Source organism: Ambystoma mexicanum, chromosome 3q (assembly GCF_040938575.1).
Source record: "Ambystoma mexicanum isolate Mex_15411 chromosome 3q, UKY_AmexF1_1, whole genome shotgun sequence".
Taxonomy (NCBI): Eukaryota; Metazoa; Chordata; class Amphibia; order Caudata; family Ambystomatidae; genus Ambystoma; species Ambystoma mexicanum.
Window position 1 is genome coordinate 468,694,282 of NC_090926.1, and position 23,498 is coordinate 468,717,779.

Genomic DNA, 23,498 nt, shown 5'->3' on the forward strand with positions numbered 1-23,498 from the left:
ATTTCAAAAACAGTTTTTAGAAAAGCAAGTAAGGCCAATGTCAGTGATGGTTTTCTCCCTGTTGTCAGTGTATACCACAGTGTGGCAGCATCCAATGATCTATAGTCTGGAAAGAATTTTCCCAGCAGTCGAGTGCGCTGGTCCCTTGGCAGAACATCACTAGGTGATTGAGGGTTTCATCGGCCGCGCCACACAGGCTGCATTTAAAATTTTTCTCCGCAGTTGGATAGCTGACTTCTGTAACTTCTCTTGTAGGTCGGAGATTAAGTCTGAAGCGCAAACATTGTTGTCGTAGGTATGCACTAGGCAATTTGGTCAAGTATATTGGTACTCGACCTCTAGCCCTAGTTTCTGGGATGGGCCTTCCGTAGACTTTACATTTGCTCCTTTCCTCCAATGAGGTAATCCAGTGTAAATCCATAAAATTTTTCTTCGCTAGTGTTGGATTATCCAGCAGGACAAGTACAGTAACGTTGATACTCTCCAGGTGTAGAATGCATATCCTGCTCCATTCGTCTAGAAACGGCTTTGAATGGCCCTCATAGACCTTTCTCAGTGTTGCAAAGCCGCCTTCTTCAGCGTTCAGGCATTTTCTGAGAAAGGCCAAGGACTTCCATACCACGGCCACATTAAGTGAGTTAAAGCCTAATTCTACTCTTACGGCTTGAACAGGCGTGGCGTTAGGCAGGCTGAGAACCTACCTCCAAAAAAGCCCTTCAAGTTTGGGCCAAATGGTGTATGGTAGTGCCAAGAGTGCTTCTGAACCATAGGTCAAACCTGGTATTACCTTTTTCTGGTTAAAATCGATAACGGGTGAGAGTGAGTATTTACAGTATCTCCTCAAGATGACTTTAGTCTGCGCTGCATGATTCTTCACCCGGCGCTGCAGCATGTTTTCATCAGGCACGTCCGTCTCACTATTGCTCAGTTCCACGCCTAGGTATTTCAGTGAAGCCACCTCCAGGATTGTTTCCTTTTTCAAGTGCCAAGTGTGTCGTTTGGATTTCTGCCCCTTCCTACCTCCCAAGGTCAATATCCTTGACTTGGTTATATTGATTTTTAAGTCATTAGCTTCAATGTAATGTTCCAAGTCGTTCAGTTGGCGCTGTAGACCAATCTGAGTCTGGTCCATCAGGATGAGGTCATCTGCGTATAGTAGACGATTAAGGGGGACTCCTCCAAGTGATGGAGGAAAACATCTCGTATCCGTGAAGGCTGTGTTGATGTCAGAAATAAACATGTTGAAAATAGCAGGAGCCAGTCTGCATCCTTGCTTGAGCCCATTTTCTGTTTCAATTGGCTGAGACAAGTTGCTAGTATTGTCCAATCTAACTGCAATAGATGTGTTGGAGTGAAGCGCCTTAATGGGTTCGAATATGCTCTTCGGACATTCCCAACTGACCAACTTTGGCTATAAAATTTGTCTGTCCACCCAGTCAAATGCTTGGGCAAGATCTATGAATGCCAAATATATTTTACTTTTTTCCTTCCTTTTGGCCGTTATTTTCAGCAGATTTATTATGAACAGGTTGAGGGCCGTGCCTATGTTTTAACAAAGCCGGCCTGCCAGATGTCTCAGTGGTTAGTATTGAGTTGAATTAAAGTGATATTTTATTTCTATCACGCTCATACCCAAGTGTTTTAGAAACACTCCATTCTGTAAGATCTTTTAAAATTACTGCAGCAAATTGTTTGCTAATTACATCCAGGAAGGCGATAGGCCTGTAGTTAACGGGATCAGACCTATCGCCCTTCTTGAAAATTGGTACGATTATAGAGTGGGACCATGAACTTGGTATCCTCTTTGTTATTTTGATGTTGAGAAATAATTCCACGATAAGTTAGGCCCATTTCTCAGGATCAGACTTTAGGATTTTGTTGGTAATGCCATCAGGTGCGGCTGCCATAGACGTGCTAGCTGAGTTTATCAAGTTCATAATCTCGTCTTTCAGTGTTAAAGGTCCAATAATGTGCAGAAAATTGAATTTCCGACTGTTCGACTGTTCCCCTGTCCCAGGTAGAGCCAATAATGTCTTGTAGTGTGCAGCCCAAATTACCACGTTGCTTAATGTGGATGATTGGAGATTGTTCACGTTGTTGAATATTTTCCATATTTCCCCAGTCTTTTTTGAGGCTACCAGTTTAAGAATCTTCTCAGTGTTTCTTTGAGTAATAAGAAATGTGTGCGAGCTGAGCCAGTTTTTGTAGGCTTGCTTCAGTTTTTCAATCTTTCGAGCCGGTGGGTGAGCCAGTTTTCCCCAACTGCCTCATTCGTCTGTGAAGGTTCAGTTTCCTGATTGCCACCTCTGGGTCGAAAGAGTGGCGTGTAACAAATATAGGCTTTGTGCCACAAATTAATTTTTTTCTGCATATGAGGAGAGGACAGCTGTATATTCATCTGACTTTCTTAAGTCTGTTTGATCGTTGGCTTGGTTGTCCTTCAAGGCCTGAGTCATTTTTCTAATGTTACCTGGTGTGATTTTAAGCCTCAAGAGGCATGTGTTTATTTCCATGCGCGGCCTTGTTTGTGTTAGTTTGTATGTGGGCCAGAGACCTTTAAGATGTTATGGTCACTCCTGGGTTTTCACAACCTCCATAGTCTTAAGTCTTTTAGAACACAAAGTCTGAGGCAAAAAAGTAGTCTAGTATCTTCTCATCTTCTCCCCCCCCATACAAGTCGATACTGGGGGGGTATCACCTTGTGACCGTTCACCACCATATGTTATGGGCAGCCATTTCTTCTGTCCATCTGAATCTTCTTACTTCGGCTGGGCTGGGATTCAGTGGAAGAGCATCTATAAGCTGTCCCGAAGGATGAAAGCATTGGATGTTCATATTGCCAAACACAATGAAATCCAAATTGGGCCTTTTGCCCAGTGCGTCGTCTATGAGTTGGAGTACCTCTACCTCTTCTTGCAAAATCGGCCATTCGCAGCACCCACTCCAGCTCAATAGTAGACTCTTCCGACAGCCCACCACTATTCGGAAATGCCATCATAAGGTACTGCCATCGGCTCAGACCGAGATAAAAGGTGCACTCATAAATGCCCGCTCTATGGTGGCTCACGCCACAGAAATAGCAGACCTACTACAAAGTGAAAATATAGACCTCCTAGCCATCACCGAACCTTGGTTCCACCCTGCAACTGGCCCAGCAATCATGCTAGCCATCCCAGATGATTACACCTTCTTAAGACTTGATTGTGCTACCTCTCGAGGTGGAGGCCTAGCTATAATTGCTAAAACCAACCTAACTCACCACTAAGTTAACCATCTCTAATACCCAGTCTGTCTCTATCTACCTCATATACCGCCAGCCAGGCCCTCCAGGATCTTTTGAAGAGGACCTAACAAATATCCTCTCCAACAACCTTAAGAACTCTTCTCAATGCCTCGTTTTAGGAGATTTCAACCTCGGCTTTAGTGACCCCTTAGACTTGCAAGCCATTCAGATTAACAATTCTCTAGAGGAATTAGGATTTACCCAAAAGATCGCAGGTGCCACACACATCAACGGCAGAACCCTTGATTGGATTGTCGAGCATAACTGCCCAACAACTGTCACCTCTATAATGCCGCAGCCTTGGTCTGATCATCTTTTTTTTTAAAAAAAAAATGTAATTTCTTTATTGGCATTTTCAAACAAACCAAAACAAATCGTAAGACTGGCCATCGGTCGTACTGTGAGAACAGCATCCCTCCCACCCCCTCTCCCTCTCCCTCCCTTCTTCTCCCCGCCCGTTATGATGAAAGGAGCCGTTATGTTGTTGGTTTTCATCTATGTGGTGGAGCTGTTGGAGTTTCATTGCTGCGTGTTGGGCTGATGATTAAGTCTTGCGTTAGATCTGGTTGACGAGTATCGACATCATCGGACGTTGAAAGCAAATATGCAATGTACGGTCCCCATATGTCCGGAGGGTGTGCGTGTAGTGGCATAGTCCTGATGAAATCTGTTTCTACATCTTGACAGAAAGTTACGTCTTTCAGCCAGTGCTGCAGGGTTGGAGGGGGGGGCCTCTACCCCACGTGATTCTTCTTCGCGCTAGGACCAGCAATAGATTTGTTAGTCTTTTAACTGTGCTCGGTAGTGATTGGGTTAACCTTAGCAATATTGACTTTGGTTCGAAAGTAAGATCGGTTCCTATTATTGCTGAGGTTTTTTCGAGCACTGCTCTCCAGAAGGTGGCCACTGGAGGACAGGACCATGCCAGGTGAAGAAAGTCTGCTCTGGGTGCTCCACATCTGTAGCATTCTGCTGAGATAGAGTCCTTTTGAGAGTGAAGCTTTGCCGCGTGTGGTATGTTTGATGGAGGTAGTTGAAATGGATCAGCTTAAACCTTGTGTTGATCGCTAATCTGTGTGTGAGTTTTAGGGTGTAGGCCCATTCCGTTGATCGCTAATCTGTGTGTGAGTTTTAGGGTGTAGGCCCATTCCTCGTCTGGAATTGTGCTGCCTAGTGTTTTTTCCCATCTCTTTTTGTTGCTTGCGCAGGGCGGGTTCATTTCGTTGAATAGACCTTTGTAGATATTTGTTACGAGGTGCCCGTCTCCTTGAGCTTGTATTGCGTAATGGAGTAGTGGCCAAATCGACGGTTGTTGTGGGAAGTCTGGGATAACCTCCTGAAGCGAGTGGCATAATCTATGATATATGAACGTGTCAAGGGCATTGTTGGCTCCTCTTTCTCGTGCTTGTTGTATTGTCAGGAAGGTCCCTGCTGGAAAGAGATCGTCCATGGAGTGTAATTGTAGCTTTTCTGCCCAAAGTATGAAGACTTTTTCGGTTGTGATGGTTATTCCGGGGATGTGTTTGATCGGCAAGAGAGGAGAGTATCTGGTCACGACATCATCTTCCTTGGCAATTTTCCTCCAAATTGAATATCTGGTGACAACTGGATTCATTTCGGATTGAGCGACTGGAAATCGCCCAAAGATAATGGATCGAAGGAGGTATGGTGTTGCCAGTGCTCTTTCTATCTGGACGTGTGGTCTTATAATGTGTGTTGCGTACCATTGGCTGAGGTGTTGTGCTTGGGCCGCCCAGTAGTAGCGTTCCAGATCTGGGAGGGCTAATCCACCCTGCCGTGTCGGTAGGGTTAGTGTGGAGTATGCGACCCTTGCCACCCCATATGAGGTCGAGGACCATACTCTTCGTACGTTGAAAAAGTTTTTGTGTAAGGAGCAAGGGAATGTTTGAGAAGAGGTAGAGTAGTTTTGGTTAGATGATCATCTTTACAATCAAAATCCTGCCCCAGAGGTTGAGTGGTAGAGATTTCCACCTGTCGATCTTGGTTTGGATGGTGGCCATGGTGGCTTCGTAGTTGTCGTGAATGATCTCCTCTTTCAAGCGGGACATGTAGATGCCGAGGTACCTCACATGCGTGCGCTGCCACTGGAAGCCGAAGTCGTCAGCGAATTCAGTAGTGGCGGTGGTAAGCAGGAAGATTACAGACTTACTGTTGTTAATTTTCAGCCCTGAGAAACGTCCAAACTGTAATACTGCTCTCATTACCGGGTTTAGGTTCTCATCTGTGTTCTGTAGGAACAAGGTTATGTCATCGGCGTAGAGTGAGATGATCATCTTGTGTGGGCCAAATGAGAGGCCTCTGTGGAGGTGGTGCATACGTATGTCTGAGGCAAGGGGTTCCATTATTAGAGCGAACAGAAGTGCAGAGAGTGGACAGCCCTGTCTTGTTCCTCTTCTCAGGTGGATATCGGCAGAGCAGAGACCACCTAGAAAGATGTTGGAAATTGGTTTTTTGTAGAGTAGAGAGATCATGTGTAAAAACCACTTGCCCAGACCCATCCTCTCCAGAACTGTGAACAGAAAGGGCCATTCAACCGAGTCGAAAGCCTTCTCGGCATCCAGCAGCACTGCCACGGCTTGACAGTCCGGTTCTAGGGCCGCCATTGCTCCGAACATCCTTCTTATCCCATATGATGTGTTCCTCCCAGGGACGAAACCTGCTTGATTGGCCAGCACCATGGGGGGCATGAGGGGTAGTAGCCTCTTGGTTAGGCCTTTTGTGAAAATATTGTTGTCGAGATTTATTAATGAAATTAGCCTCTATGAGCTGCAGTCAGAGGGATCTTTGCCGTTCTTGTGTAACAGGATTATGTTGGCTCTGTATAGTGTTGGTGGTAGCTGGTCCCTGGAGAGGGCCTCGTCGTAGACCTGGAGGAGCAGTGGGGCGAGGATGTCTGCACATTTTTTATAGAAGTCGCTGGATAGGCCGTCCGGTCCTGGTGCTTTAGAGTTAGGAAGTTCCTTGATGACCTTCAGGATCTCTTCAACTGTGATGGGGGCATTCACAAGTTCTCTGAGCTCTGGTGCGACCCAATATAGTTCGATTTCATCTAGGTATCGCGTCAGCTCTGCTGGATCGGCGGAGTAGCTTGAGTTATACAGGTCTTGGTAGAATTTGCGGAAGCTTTCGACGATGTCGACTGTTGAGTGGACGGTATTGCCTGTGGGGTCTCTCACTGAGTCGATCGCTGTAGGTCTTCTGTCAGCGGCTATAAGCCTCGTGAGGAGGGCCCCAGGCTGTTGACCTTCGCCATATTGCCGAATCGTACAATGTCTGTCTAGGAACTTTATTTCCCTTTCGGCTGCGCTTCGGAACACCTCCAATTCTTTCTTGATAGCTGCTGGCGCTTGTGGAGTGTTATCCGTTCGGAGAGCTCCTTCAAGGTCTTTGAGTCTTGATTCGCTAGTGTCCAGCTCCCTCCGCAGTAGTTTTAGTATTCCACATTCTTTCGTCATGCAGACCCCTCTAGTGAAACATTTTAAGGTTTCCCACAGAGTCCCAGCTGAGTGTACCGAGCCTCGGTTGGAGTCGAGGAAGTGTACTAGTTCATTTATGAGTTCTTCTGCAAAGACCGAGTCTTGCAATGTTCGTGGCTTGAATCTCCAGTGAGGACGTGGTTTGGTTGCTTGTGTGGTGGTGCAAACTAGGGACACCATGGAGTGATCCGACAAGGATCTAGGCAGAATGTGGCAGTTGTCCCATTGTAGGTGGCTGTGATTGGATATGAGGAGATAATCTATCCTCGAGCTTGTTTTGTGGACGCAGGAGTGAAAGGTGTAGCGGCGGGTGTTTGGGTTCTTGTGCCTCCAGATATCGACCATGTCATAGGCTCTGCAGATTTCAGTAATTTGTAGGGACGCCTTGGATGGAATCGCTGTCATGTTGTGAGATTTGTCTTTGTCTGGATTCAGCGGTGTGTTGAGGTCACCTCCCTGATAATCGTGGATTGCTTGACCGTACTCAGTTGTGTCATCACCCATTCAAAGTTGTTAGGACCGTCAGTGTTTGAGCCGTATGAGTTCACTAGAGTGACTTCTTCCCCGTCAATCGTTCCCTGTATCAGGAGCGATCTGCCTTCTGTGTCTTTTTATTGGGCGACGAGTCTGAAATTGATCGCTTTATTGATTATTATGGCTACTCCCCTGGCGTAGGATGAGAAAGAGGCGAAATAGCGGTGACATCCCCATTCTTTTGCCCAGGGGTTTTCGGAGTCGGGCGTAGGTGCGTTTCCTGAATGAACACAATGTCGATTTTATGCCGACGCAAGTATAGAGTAATTTTCCTAATCTTCGCTGGCTGATTTCCACCTTTAATATTCCATGTAGCTACGGTGAAGGTGCTGTGACTTTACTTCTTGTGCAAGCGATTCTTTGCGTTTGGGGGCTGAAGGGCGGGGGGGTCGGCTCTTGCCATGTTGATTTTGTTTGTGACGTGTTCGTCTCCTGAGTGGAGCACGTGGGGTATCCTGGGTGCCATAAAACTTGTTAACTCCCAACTTGCGAGTGTATCCCTCCCATTTTATGCGAGCAACCCCCAACTGGCTCGTCGTGGTTCCCTCTTTCTTTAACATGAAACTTGTAAACTTGAACATTGCTGTGCTAAGAGTGCTTGGATCTTCCCAAGTCGCGCGGCCTTGAGGGTGTTACATCCTCTATTTCATGTTCCGCCAGCTTGATGATCTCAGTGAGCTGTAATCTGTTGCGTCTATTTATCTATGGTGGATTCCTCTGGGCCCTTTCTCTTTGTGCTCGAGCTTGGTTGTTCTCGGGTGGCTGACAGCCCGCCTGATCGAGGTACACAGTTGCCTCTTCGGGGATTGGAAAAACTGGGCTTTGCCCTGGTGTTGTATCCTCAGATGGGATGGAGTCTCTGTTTGACGTTTGTGAAGGGCTTCCTTTGTGCCTGGACGGATGGAGAAAAATTGGTATTGAAATGGATGGTGTCGCCGTCGTACTGTAACTCGCCTTTCTCCCTGGCCATTTAGAGTATCGCATCTCTGTCCTTGTAATTAAGTAACTTTGCAATTATTGGTCGCGATGGCGCTTTGGGAGCAGGCCTTGACGTCTGTATTCTATGGGCTCTTTCAACGACGAACAGGGGTGAGAGAGTGTCGGATCCAAAAAGAGATTTACACATTTTTTCAATGTGGTCTTCCATCTTGCCCTGTAGTTGCTTCTCTCTTGCCCCTACTATCCGAATGTTATTCCTTCTGGAGCGCCTTTCGAGGTCTTCGTTTTTGGCGTTGGTTATTTTGATTTGGGCTTCGAGGCATGACACTCTGGTATTTATGGATGATACTCCGTCTTCCAGGTTAGAGATCCGTTGCTCTGCTTCATCCAGGCGCTCGTTATGGGTGTCTAGACGGTGTTGGATTTGATCAACTTTGGATGAGAGGCCGTCTAGCTTACTGTCTAAGTTGTTGATTCTGGATTTCAGTTCTAAAAAAAGCGCTCTGATGTCGAGTGATTGGGGTTCAGCATTATCTTGGTGCGACGTGAGTGGCGGGGATTCTGGTTTTCTATTGTGTCTCGGGGTTTTTGTTGAAGTGCCTGCGCCAAAGTTCAATTTCCGCTGCTGTTTGTCGGCTTTCCCCAATGCAAGTGCGAATGGATGGTGTCGCTGTTCACTCAATGGCAGGATTTGGGAGACAGTCAAGGCAGTGTGCCCAACTACTGAGTGTCTGTAATGCCCGTGAGGATTCTCGTTGCTCTGTGGGTTCTTCGCCTGTTGTTTATATCTTGTCGAGGCGTTATCCAGAGCTGGGTTTTCAGCCGCCATGCATGTTTTGGTATGTGTCAGGGCCGGCGAGGGATATGCAGCCTGTTTAGCACGGATGCCGTGAACCACGCACGTGGTGTCCCGGTGCGGTCAGTGCGGGCCGTGGTGCTTTGGCCTGTGTAGGCTGGCCACAATGTTCTCACCGTGTTGTGAGGGCTGGGGCCCTTTGTTGAATGGTGTTAGGTTATTGTTTGGGGGCAGCCCAAAGGGGCACAGTCAACAAGCGCCGGGGCTCTTTCTGTTGAGCGCGCCCCCTCCAAGCCGCGCCCCCGCGTGCTCCGTACCTGCTGGGCTCCAGCCCACCGCACGCTCATCTGTGCGTGTCCTCAGGGTGCAGCTGCCTGGGTCGCTCGTGAGCGGCTATGGGACCGCAGGGCTCAGTCGGAGCGCGGCCCGGCCTCCACGTCCTCCACTCGCCCTACACCGCGCGCGCGCGCCCAGTCGGGTCCGCAGCAAACCACCGCAGGACAGCCGCGGGCTGCTCCGAGCCCCTGCTTGTGTGTCTGGGGCACCCTGCGGAGACCAGCCAATCGGTGCAGAGTTGGCTGCTGTTGTTGCCGGGGAGGGGGCGTGGGAGAGGCTGGAATTAGTTTCAGCTGTCTCAGGGGGGTGGGGGGGCAGAGCCGGGATGAGCGCCCACAACGGTGGTGTCGCAGGGGGGGCAGGCCGCCCGCTCCTTCGCCTTCACCGTAGGCTCGCCTGAGCCGCTCCGGAGTCAGCCGTTGGTTGTTGGCGGGCCCTCGGGAATCCTCAGTCAACCGGGGATGTTGTGATGCGCTAGGCGGTGCCTAGGCGGCCAGGGTCTTCGGATACAATTTCAGCTCAGCTGTGCTTCCTCACTGTGCTCCGGTAGGAGCGTTCGTGTACGTTTTAAGAAGTTGCACTGCCGGAATAGGCAGGATTGATAAGGATTTTGAGAGGCCGCGCGGGAGCTCACGGAGGAGCGGCCATCTTGTTCGGGTCTCTAGCACCCTCTGACTGACCATCATCTGATCTCGTTCTCCCTAGAGGCCTTACCTCTCCTGCATGTCGATAGCATAGCACCTGCAGTCCCCACCAGGAATAAAAGAAACATTACTCCTGAAAATTTCATCCCTCTGATTCTACCCACCTTGAATTCTATCTCGGACCACATTGATCCATTGACCATGGTAGACATGTACAACAAAGTGATGTTATCATCCCTTGATTCCATAGCTCCATTGAAAATTAGAAAGAGCAAACCCCGAAAACATGTGAATACTTGGTTCTCTCCCCATCTGAAAGTTATCAGACAAGAGAAACGCTGAAGTGAAAAAACTTGGAGACTAGATCCATCCGAGTCTAACAAGACAACTTGAGTAAACTAGCTTCCTTCTACAAAAAAGAAATCATCCTAGCCAAACAAACCTCCTACAACCTCCGAATCTCTCAAGCCAAGTCTAATACCAAAGAGCTGTTCGCAATCTTGAAAGAGGTAGAATCCCCCATCCAAACCCCATACTCCTGCCTCAACGATAAAAATTGGTGCACGGGTATACAAAACGCCTTGGCCAATAAAATAACCCTTCAGACCAAGATCAACAACAAAAAAGACACTCTCCTCACTACTTCCAAGTCTAGTAATACTATTGCGCCAGTGCCTCGAACCATCTCAACTCCACCCCACTCCCCTATTCCCCACTTTAACTTTCACAAAGTATCCACCAAAGAGGTTGAAAAAGTTATCCTTACTCTTAAACCGTCGAACTGCCATGGTGACCTATGCACAGCCCAAATTATAAAAGACGCAGCCCGTGAACTCTCACCTTTTATCACCAACGCGTCCTTTACTTCAGGTACTATATCTAACAACCTGAAACACTCCTGGGTCCTCCCACTCCTTAAGAAACTAAATGTAGATCCATCCATCCCTACCAATTACCGTCCCATCACCACAGTGCCATTTCTACTCAAAATCCTAGATAAAATAGCATACTTACAAATCCAACATTATCTTGAAAATAACCACCTTCTTGGAGTCCGACAGTCAGGTTTCAGACCCCGACATGGAACCGAGACTGCGCTCATAGACCTTAAGGCACAAATAGATGCGCTGAGAGATGAGGGCAAGACTGCACTACTGCTCCTCCTTGATCTCTCAGAAGCATTCGACCCGGTTGACCACAAGATTCTTTGCAACCATTTAGAGTTTGCAGCCCACTTCTCTCAAGAAGCAGTTGATTGGATTCAGTCCTTCCTCAACAACAGAACTATGCGAGTATTCTCCCCTCTAGCAGCTGCGGACCCCATGCCTATCGCTTGCGGTGTGCCCCAGGGCTCCTGTGTTTCCCCAACCATGTACCATATCTTCACAAAGCCCCTCTTCGATGATCTTGATGGCCTGGGTATCACCTACACGAATTATGCTGATGATACACAGATCCTCATCCCGCTGAAGGGGGATTACGACAAGGATTTGGCCTTTGTAAACAGAGTGTACCTCATCATCCAGGCATGAATGGCCTCACGCGGTCTATGCCTGAATGATGACAAAACGGAACTCCTCATTCTAGGCACTACTTCTAATCTTAACAAACTAGGCCAGAATTATTCGTCATTCAAAATTGATAAAAACAACATTGCTGTGGCTAAGGAGGTCAAAACCCTTGGCTTTCATCTAGACTCCACACTATCCTTTAAAAAACAAGTAAATGCCATGGCTTCTGCTACCTCCTACACCTGTAAATTAATCAGAGCAGCCAAACCTTTCCTCTCACCTAACAACTGCATTACTCTTGCCAGAGCTCTGGTCTTGTCCAAGCTGGACTATTGTAATGCTCTCTACGTAGGCAGTAACAAATACATCACGAACAAGATTCAAATCTTGCAAAATAATGCCTTAAGAGCAGCCTTAAGTCTCCCAAAGAGAGCTCACATCTCAGATATCAGAAGATCCATCAACTGGCTTTCTACGAATTACAAGATCTTCCTTAAATCAGTCTCTTTGACTCATAAATGTCTCCATCAATCCGCCCCTCAATACCTCACTGCGAGATTCACTAGACGAGCATCTTGCCGCCCTTCGAGAAAGGCCAACTTCAACCTTCTACTGGTGCCCAGATTTAAACACACTGACTGGTGGGAGCAGCTTTCCCGCCAAAGCAGCACAACATTGGAACTCCCTCCCTCCTTAAGGGAAGACCTTCCCTACTTACGATTCAGATCTAACCTCATCCATTGGATCAAGGATCATGATAACTAACTTATATCACCAATGACCTCCTATGTCTCCATTATACATATTACTTAGTATGAAACATGTTGATTATAACTATTGTATGTAAATATGACTTATTGCATTTACTCTTACTCCCTAACTATTCTATGTATCTAGTGCTCAAGTATACTTAGCGCTTACATCCCATTGCATTTCTCCTATGCTACTTGTTTAATGTTGATGATGTGTACAGCATTGTAACCATAGCTGTACTTTACTTGTTGTGCCTTATGTAACCCACGCTGTACAATCCTCTTGATGCTTATTGTGCCCTGCTACCTCCGGGTTAGGAGCACATTACAAATTAAAAAAAAAACCTGTTTCAAATGCCAGTGCTAAGATTGAAGCGAAGTTGAAATATAGATTCAGGATCATGATGGTTCTCATTTGATGGCCGTGGGGGTCGTTCAATTGTAACATCAAGGCCTGGGTTAGAGGCGACGGTTGAAGAATTTCAAGTACATTCAGCCCTCCCGTGTGTTTAGTTGCAGTTAAAAGACCGACCATGGGGTCTGCCCTTAGCACATTTAATTGCAGGGTTCAAGTAAGATGTAAAACCCTGCAGAACTGATGCCTCCCGTAGCCAAGTCGCCTGCAAAAAGACCATGTCGAATTGAGCAAAGTTAATATCTCCCGGTCCAAATAAGTGCTGCAAGCCTCTAGTATTCCAGCATTCAAAAGTCAAGGCCGATGAATCTCTCAACAATGGATGCTTTCGGCGTTATGACCTCGCTTGTCCCGAAGGCAGGGCACCCACCAACCAACCGTCTCCAGTATTCTTCTTGAGTACCTCTTTTATTTTGCTCTGGTTTGGGCCTTTTTTCTCTGGGCAGGTTATATCTGTCCACCATGGTGTTCAACTCCAGCTTTGGCCTGTACAATGAGTTGGAGTTGTTTTTCGTTGGCAGCACAACTCTTCTTTGTTGTCTTATTCCATGTTTCAGCGAGGTTACAAGTGCTGTATTTTTCTTTGAGCACCGAGTACTTTGTTTTCTTGGCATTCCCTGGTCCTCGTCACTTGTGATGTTTGTTGTTTTTCCATTGGTTTTTACTCTAGACAAAGGAGCTACTGTCATCGAAGAGTCTCTGCTTTGTTTTGACTGAAGGCCCTGATCCCCCTCACTTAAGTTATACAATGTGAGCGAGAATCCCATGAGCAGCATCTTAGAAGCTTCCTTTAGAATAAGGTTTTTAATTCGTTGAGAGGATAAGTAAAGGATAACTTTATTCAAACAGTCGTCCTCTGGGAATTCTATCAGATGCAGCTCGCCAGAGTCTATTACTCTTAATGCTGGAATAGAGTGTAAAATTCTGAAAACATTAGTCCTGGTCAGGGTGAGTTCATTGTTAATTATAAGCACTCTTTGTAGGAGTAGTCGATGTGTTTCCCTTCTGTTGTTGACTTCCTTGTCCCCTAGAGTGATGTCCTGTCCTTTTATTCCGATGCCTAGTGGGCGAGGAGGCTCTTTTAGTAAACTTCTCAGGGGTTGTTTATTAGACAGGGCCTTCATTCTTTTCTCTAGGGTTGAGAAGGAGCCACCTGGGACTGTGCAGGCTTTAGCCTCTGGAATAATATTCCCACCAACATGACGATGTACTCTGGTTACATATTTTATCGTAGGTTTTCCCCTCCTTTCCTGACCCCCGTTTAGGCATGGGAGAGGCCTTGTATCCAGCGTCTTCAGTATGGCCTTTGTGTCAGTAGGGTGTTCAGCAACACTTTCGCTGGACGATGTCGTCTCCGAAATACTCTGCAGAGCCCATGCCATCACTGATGTTCTTTGAGGATATGGAAAGAATGGAAATATAAGATTAATTTGTGTCGACTTCCTCCTGATTTAGTTCATCTACGTATGAGTAGGTGGATAAATTAATTAACTCCTCGAAAGCTTTGTCTTCTATTTGGTTCACAGGATTCTCTTGCCCATGTGGAGCTGGTAGCCGGGGGGGAAGCTGAATTAGATCAAGATCCCTTTGGTAGGCCGTCTTTCGGGGCAAAGGTCATTTGCGTCTGATCATAGTTACCCGCAGGAGGAACAAGATTTCTAAGAAAGGTTTTTTTTTTTGACAGCTGGCAAAGCCAGCGAAGAGAGAGGCTTAAACGTTGAAAGTTTTAGGCCTTGTGTTCTGTTGTTAGACAGTTTAAGTTTTAACGCCCTTCTTTTTGAGTACGGGGATAAGCACTGAGCCGAGTCTCCTTCCCCACTTTCGCTTTTCAAAATATATTGAATTATTTCCTAGCCTGGATCTTTGTCTTCGTGAGCTCCTTTTGGGGGCCGTCCACTGGTGCCCACCCTGAGCCATCCGTTAAGTCAATAGGTGCTTCACCCATTGTCTCTTGGCAGACTCTCGTCTTCTCCACACAGGGTTCCTACTCTGCAGATCCCATAGGCGGTGTTTGTGTCATCTTTGAGACTTTCGCTAAGTCACCCCCATCAGCCTGATGTGTATTGCTTCCTTAGTCAGGTCTGCCTGGTTTTCCAAACCAATGATATTTACAGATTCCTCACCAGCGGTGACCAACTCCACTGTGTTATTTGTGCGTTTCATTCTATCCTCTTTAATAGGGTCCATTATTGAGTGTAGGATGTCAGTAATCTTGCCGTTGTTATTGTCCAGATTAGATTGCAGAGACGTGACAAAGCCTTCCAAAAAATAATTATAAAGTGTTGCCTTGCTGTCACTGTTGTTTGATCATTAAATGATTCGTAAAGCTTAATGAGTGGAAGCATAGAGATTGTAATGGCAGCGATAGTATTGGGGTTAATTTCAGTATTAGAGGGAGAGTGATTCGAGGGCTCAGCCTCTACTTCGGCTGCAAGCCTGCAACCATATCCATCAGTAGGTCCTCGTCCGTCAGGATGGAGTCTTGCTAGCTGGATATTTACCGATGAATTGTGTAGGCCTTTGTCTGGCAACTCCCCCTTGTGTAGCTGGTGAGTGGCGGGCTCAAAGTTATTCAAGCCAGTTTTTGCCCTCTTGCCTTTAGTTTTGCTGTGCAATGTCTAAATGAGTTGATCAAGGTCTTTTACTAGAGGTTGAGGTCTCCTGCCCAGTCCTTCAGGACATTTAGTGTATGGGATTCTCCACGAGGCCGTTCATCTTGACCACACATCCCACCTTGAAGCTGGGTAGGGTTGTCAGGGCTTCCTGATCCTGGGTTTAGACCTGTCTCTTGTGGTCTTTCGTTGGAGCGCTGAGCGTCGTTGAAAGGTGAGGTACCACTGCAGTATCCTCGGACCTCAGGTCAGGCCCCAAAGTGACCAGCCTTTTGTCCAAAGACGGATCAATGTCCGCAAGTCCATCTTTCTTTGTGCCTAGTGCACCTGCGGGGTACGCCAAACATAAATGTCCTTGTGACTGTTGGCCTCTCTTAAAGAGTGTCGCCTGTGTTACAGCTTAACATATCAATATTGTACTGGAATAAATCTCCATCCAAAATTGAGTAAGAGTTGTTTGAGGCCTGATCCTTCATAGGTACTTGCTCCATGGTGGCACACATTGCTTCTGGGGCCTGTGTGTTCTCCAGCAAAGTGGTGAATGCTGCTACTTGGACATGTACTTCTAAAGGACAGTCCCCCCCCCCTTTCCGGTACATCCGGGTTGCTCATTGGCCCTATTTCCGAGGTAAAATTCGAGGGTATTGCAGCCTATGCGCACGGTATGCAGTCCTCGGAACAAGTGGGCGTATGAGGCTCCCCTCCATTCAGGCACATTGTGTGCATTGTTGCTTGACACTTTTATACAAGGAGGCGAGGAGCCTAGTCTGTTTTTGAGGTTTAAAATTTAGCACAGACCACAGGTCACTGAGTACACACCTCCCTCGTTCATATTTTGGCTGGGTCAAAGGGTCAAGCCCCACAGTCCCTGCTGAGGGGAAAGAAATTCCTACAGCCTTTATTATGCTTTATTGTGATCACGTAGATGTATTCAACTTCAATTATGGTTATGGTGTCATGTAGATCAAAGAGCAAACTGCACCGTGACGTTTAACCGCCACTACGCTGTAATCAGGAGACGGAAAGATTTGCCTCTGAGGCTGTCTATGATCCTTAAGTCCAAAACCAGTGATACTGGAAGAGGAGGGTGTCCAATGTCACGGAGAGTGGTCTGCTCGCGCTGTGTAAAAAAGAAGAAGAAGAAGAAAAAAAACAACCAGAGCCGGAGAGGCTCAAAGGCAAGATGTGCCAGCAGTCACCTCTGTGGCTTTATTCGCAGAGGCTCTCCTGGCTGTGCCCTGCAGTGGTGACAGTCGCAGAGAGCGGTCTGCTTGCGCTGGCTGTGCCCTGCACTGGCTACGGTCGAGGACGGTCAAGGGCGAACTAATAATCAAACGATCAAGAAATCAACACCGTACCTGTGCCTCAGCCTTAGCTCCTTTTCTCTGTTTTTTCTGAGCTCTCTGCTTGAACTCAGCGTGATCAGAGGAAAGCACCCAATGGAACTTAATGGAGCGTGTCAAGCCACACCTTGCGTAAGCACCGAAGACCGCTTCCGACAACGGTAACAGTATTTTCATATAGGAGAGCTTTAAATAAAGTGGAAAAACAGTCGCAAAACTTTACATTAACATTAAACTTTCTTTGCATTCACATTCCAATACGAGTAATTTCAGCAATGCAATCGTAATCCTGAAAGGGTTCAGAAAACTAACTGCTTTTAGTTGATTTCTGCACTGTGCAAAACTTTGGTTTGACAGGAGACATGGGCAGCAACTTCAACTGGGTTCGAGATGTTTCTGAAAATACTTGACTGAAGTGTATGGTTTTCCTCTTGAGTGATCTGAGGGGGAAAGGGTATTTCATTTCCATGGCCGGCCTGGCGTTATTTTACCTGGAAGGTTGTAATGATCCTGAAACCCAAAACAGCGATGTCTGTTCATCGGAAAACACATCTTGCTTTCAGGTGTAGCCAAAGAAGTTTGAGCAGTGGAAATACCTCATTTCACAAGGTAGATACAATAGATTACACAGCACACTGCGGTAAACCAACCCCTTTTATTTATTCACTCTTTTGGGTTTGGAGGAAGAAATACTTATCAGAGTGGGGACTAACAGAAAGAAGGGAGATTATGTGGTAAGTGTGAGGATGGTGGAATAAATGAAAGATAAAATGGCCTTTGCTGATAAAACCCTAAGGTCTTTAGTCCAATGTGCAGTCCCTATTTTAATCCTCCCAGTTGATCTCGGGGTGGGCATTAGTACTCCAGCACACTTATTTCCTTGGTGGATGGTGTGCAATCCTCAAGGACTTTGTAGCGTTGTTGTACACTCCTTCCAGTGCAAGACCGTTAAGCTTAACCTTTTTGTTCTAGCACACCCCCCCTAAGGACTCCCAAGAGATGACTCCATCACACTTGTCAGATTTGCTTGCACTCAAGATTAGGCTGTTCTATTTGTTTTTCCATGAACTGTGAAAGCGTATGTGCATAACCCTTCACTGAAGGCTCCCAATTAGCACAAGGATTTGGTCACAGAAGTATGTAAATGCGTTCTGCACGTATGCTGATGGCCTTGTTTACTGTTCATGGACAAATATAAGGGTTGGGGGCCATCTCATGGAGCCCATAAGGAAGTTCATTGGATTTATTTTTTCCTTGAATGTTTGTCATGCTTCTTTTTAGAGACCCAGAAAAGTTGGTGCCAAATTTACAGGGACAAACATCGCAGCAGATGAGCACTCGCAGCCACAGCTGATGTTTGACTATGATGGTAAACGAGATCGTTGGAATGGCTACAATCCAGAAGAACACATGAAGATTGTGGAAGAGTACTCCAAAGTTGACTTGGTGTGTTAACTTTTTGTTTGTTTGTCTAGGATATAGAGTGTTGCTGTCATCCCTTTATTTGGTAGTAATTAGTCGCATCCAAGTTCATTTTGTTAATTTCTCTTCAAATTAGATTTTCCTTTTCCCTTCCCTGGGCATGGTTTATTATTATTATTATTATTATTATTATTATTATTATTATTATTATTATTATTATTATTTAAAGTTACATTAAAATCTGTGGATCAAGTTCATGCAAAAAGAAATGAGGAACTCCACATGCAGGGTGATGCAAAATGAATGGCACATGTGCTATGAGAAAATTGCATCTATTGCACTTTGCACATGCAAATGGACCTGACTCTCATTAAACACAGGTGCAAGTGCCCTCCGAAGGAACACTATAATGCATTTAGGGGGACATTGAAAATGTGTTATTAAACACATTTTCTTCCTGAAAGTGGAGTCAAGTCTTACGGTTAGTGAACCAATTGCAGGGGAAACGTTTGATATTGTTGGTTTGCATTTGTTCCAAAACAGACTTGCACCATTTTGGATCATGCTCAGAATACTATAGTTTCAGATAACTCATTTTCTTTTTGATTAAGCTTTGACAATTTGCCTGTCTAGTGCATCCCTTACTTGCTCTTCCCAGACATTGTCACGCATCCACACAAACAACCACATTTCATGTGCAAAGTGGTGTAATGCAATGTTGCCTAGTACATCATACTTTCCATTTTGGATGTCTTTCGGCACATATAGATGGAAGAAGGGGTTGGTGAAATGTAGAAGTAAAAGGGGGTTGAGGATGAGGCAGGTGAAGAACCAAGGTGTTCATGGTGCAGGACAGAAGTATCAAAGTCCTCTGTTTCCGGTATACTTCTTTGTGGCTTGTATGGGTGACCCACAAAATCTATTAGCTGGCAACGTTGGTATACCAGGGTTCCACTACTCTGGAACAAGGGTGTATGTGTTTGTGTGTTGTGATCGTTGTAAAGGCATGACAGACCATGAAGAGGGAGCTGTCACTGTCTGTGTGGTGGTGGTGGAGGTACTTGTGTGCCTTAAGCTGCGGTGTGCATGGTGGGTAGTGCATGTAGTGTAAGGTGGTAAGAGATAAATAAGTCAGGTTAGTCCTTCTGAAGGCCCCTGAGGAGTCTTGCATGCATGGTGGACGGACTAAATCCACCAAGTTTGGTTACAATCCATGGGAAGGTGAGAAGCTTGGAGGCCCTGTATTCCTGGTATTAGCCGTGTCAAAGGTCTGGGTGCAGGGGTTACTGTTTGTTGAGGTTTTGATTGGTGGGTGGTGATAATTTGTGAGGGCCTTGAGGAACCCTGTGTCGTGTGCAATCTGCTCTGCCAATCCATTAAGATTTCCATCAACTGGTTTGCAAACTATTATTTTACGATAGGGGAGGAGGATTAGTTTCATGTGTGCAATGTGAATGGTGAACAGCTGAGACCAAGAAGATTGCAACAATATATGTATTATGTTCGTCTGGTTCACGATTGAGTCTTTCTTAAAATCTGGATGGGGAGTGGCATTGATGCCCTATTTATTCTATGCTATGGAGCCCTCATCAGAGAGGCTGTTCCAATAGAGTCATGTCGCAGGAGAACTCATGTTTGTGAGATCAAGCTCTGGTTGGTTTTCTGGTGCGTGGGGAAGACTGACCTATGGGGTCCAATCTCAAGTGCTTCATTGTTTGCGACATTGTGGTCAGGTGTGTCATGGAGTCTCAAGTACGTAACAGCTAATATGCATATAGCCAATGCAATTGGTTCCACCCGTCCGAGGGTGCATATCTGTAGCAATATGTCTGTTGTGGACTGTTAAGATGGATTTTCAGAATCCGCCATGTGGACAGATTGTGAAAGGCTACCCTTTTCTGGTGAATAGTGTTAAGATCGATTTCTATAATCTGTACTGGTGGATAGGTTTTAGAAGGCCACCCTAATTATGATGAATAGTGAGGCTCTGGGAGGTTAGCCAAAACCCAATCAATGTAGGTGGATGAGCAGTCAAGGCTTAGTCTCGGGAGAGTGTGAGTGGGGTCAGGGATCCTCACTGAGTCCCCACAGTATAGCACACAATAATTCATTTAGACCGTTGGTTATAAAAAATGTGCCATTTATTTTAGGCCTTATGAACACACTTAAAAGGGAATTAAGCAAGGTAATATTGTCACACAGCACTCTATCATACAAATATATGCAGTTACCGTAGGATCACTTAATAAATATCAGATAACTGGATCAAGAAAAGCAGGTACGTAAGTTAGATGCAGTAAGTGATGGGAACCCAATCCCCAAGGTCAATGTCCTAACTTGAGAAGTCCAAACCGTACGATGAATGGGACCTTGTGCCCAAATGTCACAGGGTTTCGCACCAGTATTGGTTTTCTTTTTAAAGGATGCAATAGGCTTGTGCTGGTGATTAGTTTCAAACTCTTTGAAAAGTTCTACAACAATTTACCAAGAAAAAGGGAAGTGTTCTCCTTTCTTCCAGACCCAAGGCTAACCCAGGGGCAGGATACTTGACCCAGGTTCGATGACCAAAGTGGAATGCAGATGGGAGACAAACCACTTGTTCAGAATGTTATCCTATAGAGGACTTGAGTGTTGAGGGGGCGGAAACGGGCACACTGATGCTTACTTACCCCCCCTGACTCTGATTTTCCCAGATGTCGTTGTGGATCAGCTGGGAGCTCGATCTTCTGCTGTTGGTTCCATTGAGAGGTGTCCAGGATTCGCGGGTTTGAGAATTCTTCCTATCGCCAGGTAATGCAAGATGCAACCCCTGTTGGTGAAGGAAGGCAGAATCCAACGATTCAGGCCTCCTTTGGACACTTCAGTTGATGGAGGAAGGCAAATTCCAGAGACTATTCACCGTCTGCAGGCAACGATGGTTGTCCTTCGAGTCGTGGTTACACCAGCTGCTCCAGGACAGGTTCATGTGAAGGGGAGAATGCAACTTGTGGCACAAACTGGTGACTGACAAAGTACCAGGCTTCAACTCTCAGCAGTGACAGTTCTGGTGAGGTAAGCCACAGGGAGAGCTGGTCAGTCCACCGGGCAGTCCAGGGACACTGCCCAAGGCTCTGAATTGCTGGATCCTCGAAGGCGTCAAAACTAGCTGGTCCCACTAGTCCAGGGGCTGAAGCACCGCTGAGGGTCTTCGGAGATCAGGCAGAGGAGCAGGGCTTCACAGGGACAGACACAGGAAGTGATGCTGGCCCACTTGAGGAGTCGTCTTAGGATCTTCAGGTGGATGCTCTTCTTTGAGAGATTCATGGCTCCGACATAGATCTGAAAAATAGCTGTAGAGGTCCTCCTCTTATCCAAGATTTGAGCTGGAAGCAAGTACAATTCCACCAATGGTAAGGATCCACACCATTCAAACAGCCAGTAGTTGTCCAGTCAGGAACAACTACTGGTTTTGCATCCGCCCCAGAATCTGACTTTCTGGCACTGTTGAGATGGATTTCTAGAATGTGGCCTGGTGGACCGATTTTAGGAGGCCACCCGAGTTATAGTGAACAGGGAACTCTGAGAGGTTGGCCAAAACCCAATGGAGGTAAACATGGAGGGCAGCCAAGGCTATTCTAATGGGAGAGTGAGTGGGGTCAGTGGTCTACAATGGGTCCACACAGTGAAGCACACAATAATTCATTTTAAACCCGAATCTATATACATAATGTTATTCTAGGCCTTTACACACACACAATTAACACTGAAATGAGCATGTGATATTATCGCACAATACTCAATCAACATTTCTGCAGCTAGGCCGACATCTAGAGGAAGCTGCAGAGTATTGCACATGAAGTTTGAAAAGGGACGTCGATAGGACGTGTCTATAATTCTATCCCTATTGTCATGTCGACTGTACCCATGGTCCCTCACGCATCGATGTCCCTTCGATTATTTTTTTCTGCCTTTGTGAATAGTTGTTTTATCGGGGAGTCCTGTAGCAAAAGCTACTTTGTAGTTAATACCGCTTTACCTTACTTACCGGTTACTGTTCGACACATCTTCTCGACGGCTAACCTTCAGAATCGTCTCGATGCCTGATTTTCAGAGACCGAGAAAGACATTCGTTAACATGCTTCGGCCTATACCTAGCTTTGGCCTATCAGTAGGGAGAGCAGGGGCACTGATCCTTTCTATCTAGAGAATGCCTGCCCCCATTCCCAGGCTCTACTGTTCTTTTCTTGCTGCCTTTTTCTCAACATTTCACCATGGAGTGCACCCTGTGGAAATTTTGCCCAAGTGCAATCGAAAATTCCTGTGGTAAGACACGCATAGTGTTTAACCACTGCCTTCCCCGCGATCACCTAGAGTCCTGCTGCACACCTTGCTAGCTCTTTAGACCTAAAACTCTTAAGGCACCGGCACCGAACAAAGCGGTTGGTGGCACATGTCATGACGGCGGAATTGGAGACCGCTGCAGTACTCTTCGAGTCAGATCCGGAAGGCAAAGGCTGCAGAGGCTACTATTTGGAGCCTGAAGGCACCATGAGGGAACCCAGCCTTGAAAGGCAGTCGCAGTGCACTGCTATGGCGAAAGCCTCTGACGACAATCACACACACACAGGCACACAGACCCCCCCTCCGTTCCCCTCCCCAGGGCCTTTCCTCAGTGGAACCGTCGAAGGAAGGAAGGACGCACGCTGGTGGTAAGCACATCTCGACCTACCGATCCATCGCCCGCAGGCCTGGCTGTGGTTCCGCAACCACACTTACCACAAGACGTTAAAGATAAGATTCTAGGAATAGGTGTGCCCAAACCCCTTTCAATGGATCAGGTGGAGATGCTGAAACAGCTGTCGAAAAAGCACAAAAAAAGAAAAAATGTTCATTGGAAAAGCACCATGAAAAGCCCCATAGTCGTAAAAAACAGACTCCTGGGGTCTCCGAAGACTATGAAGAAGCCCATTCACCTCTTTCTTCGTCCCTGTAGAAAAAAAGCATCCAAGGCAGAACCAGATGTAGTAGTGTTCCCATTGGCAGCAACAACGAAAACTGTAACATGGACTCAAGAGAGATTTGAGGAAACCAATGTGTCCTCCTTTGTCGATTTCATGCACAAGTTCCCTATCTGACAAAAGACTGCAGATCTGTTAAGTGAACCCCCCGGGCCTTCTCAGCCACACCGCCTTCTGTCACCCATTCCTAACCCTACCACAACGTCCATAGATGCTTCTCAGGGCTCTCAGTGTGGAAACATTCAATCTGATCAGGCAGATCAGGACATTTGTTATGTGGATCAGGATGACCCTGATCAGGATCCTGATGATAATTACTTACAAGACCAAGATGACCCTGATGCCACCACAGTCAAGAGTGGTCGCACCTCACCCATAGCTGACCAGCTACTATATAATGATCTGCTGCAAAGAGCA

The 23,498-nt window shown here is 46.4% G+C and overlaps 1 protein-coding gene across 3 annotated transcripts in view; it reads left to right on the forward strand.

Annotated features, from left to right (window-relative positions):
* Positions 1–23,498, forward strand: part of SLU7 (SLU7 homolog, splicing factor) — a 525,459-nt gene that overhangs the window by 86,048 nt on the left and 415,913 nt on the right. For all 3 annotated transcript variants that reach the window (XM_069654248.1, XM_069654249.1, XM_069654250.1), the window contains exon 5: positions 17,944–18,108. In XM_069654248.1, the coding sequence (XP_069510349.1) occupies positions 17,944–18,108 (165 nt within the window). The remainder of the gene's footprint in view (positions 1–17,943; positions 18,109–23,498) is intronic.